The 1,313-nt window shown below is 59.6% G+C and overlaps 1 protein-coding gene across 1 annotated transcript in view; it reads right to left on the reverse strand.

The window, feature by feature from the left end:
* The window catches only part of LOC109926221 (F-box/LRR-repeat protein 19), a 17,423-nt gene that overhangs the window by 2,076 nt on the left and 14,034 nt on the right, over positions 1 to 1,313 (reverse strand). The window contains exon 7 of the mRNA XM_048620910.1: positions 316 to 479. Coding sequence (XP_048476867.1) covers positions 316 to 479 — 164 coding nt within the window. The remainder of the gene's footprint in view (positions 1 to 315; positions 480 to 1,313) is intronic.

Raw genomic sequence — 1,313 nt, forward strand, 5'->3', positions numbered from 1 at the left:
GAGCGGGGGGCGGGGAGGGGGGATCCAGGGGGGGGGGGGGGAGGGGGGGGGGGGAGGGGGTGACTGAGGGGGGAGGAAGAGAGAAGCGGGGAAGAGGGGGAGGTTGTCCCACCCTGTACAGGCACTGGGTTGCTATCTGCATGAACCCCTGAAAGCCTTGGGTAGGTGAGTGAGTGAGCAAGCAATCGAGCTTGACTCTCCCCCTACCCTCTCCCCCGCCCGGCCTCTCCCTTTGTCCTCTCCCCCGCCCGGCCTCTCCCCGTGCCCTCTCCCCCGCCCGGCCCCTCCCCGTGCCCTCTCCCCGCGCCCTCTCACCCTGCAGCCGGTTAATGAGCCACATGAGCTGTTTCTTAGAGATACTGGTCCAGCTGAGGTCCAGGGTAATGGGTTGCCTCCTGATAATCCCACTCAGCATGGCTGGTGTGATCGATTTCTGTCTGCTCAGGTCAATCTTGGTCCATAATTGTTTATCACAGCACCTGGAGCATGGGGCGAGACGCCAAGGGAGAGAAAGGCAGAGGGAGGAGGGAGGAGTGAGGAGTGAGAGAGGGAGGGTTTTGGGCAGGGAGAGGGAAGGAAGGGGAGGGGGGGGGAGAGAGAGAGGGAGGGGGAGAGAGAGAGAGAGAGACAGACAGACAGAGACAGATACACAGAGAGAGAGAGACTGCCATCAGAATGGAGAAACGCCCTGTCCCACAACATCCTACAATACTGACTAAAAACTAATAACAACTCAGGTCCCCACCCACATATACCAGAGTAACCAGCGAGTGAGCGGGGTAGAGGGTGGAGGGTGCAGATGGAGATGCAAAGGCCCCTACTCGTCCAAATGGCCAAACAGCTTTCTTCAGTTTTGAAGTGGGCCCATGGATATTGGCAAAGCTGGGTGGTTGATCAGGCACAGGCAGGAACCCAGTCCCAGTGTGGCCTGACCCTAGACAGGAGTGGCAGAGATCTCAATCGTCGTGGTCCCCATGACGAGTACTGTGCACAGTTCCTGTCTCTGTATCCGTCAGTCAGACCCACGCTGGGAGCACCGTGCACAGTCCCTGTCTCTATATCCCTCAGTCAGACCCACACTGGGAGCACCGCGCACAGTCCCTGTCTCCGTATCCCTCAGTCAGACCCACACTGGGAGCACCGCGCACAGTTCCTGTCTCCATATCCCTCAGTCAGACCCACACTGGGAGCACCGTGCACAGTTCCTGTCTCCGTATCCCTCAGTCAGACCCACACTGGGAGCACCGTGCACAGTCCCTGTCTCTGTATCCCTCAGTCAGACCCACACTGGGAGCACCGTGCACAGTTCCTGT

Source organism: Rhincodon typus, chromosome 49 (assembly GCF_021869965.1).
Source record: "Rhincodon typus isolate 14 chromosome 49, sRhiTyp1.1, whole genome shotgun sequence".
Classification (NCBI taxonomy): domain Eukaryota; kingdom Metazoa; phylum Chordata; class Chondrichthyes; order Orectolobiformes; family Rhincodontidae; genus Rhincodon; species Rhincodon typus.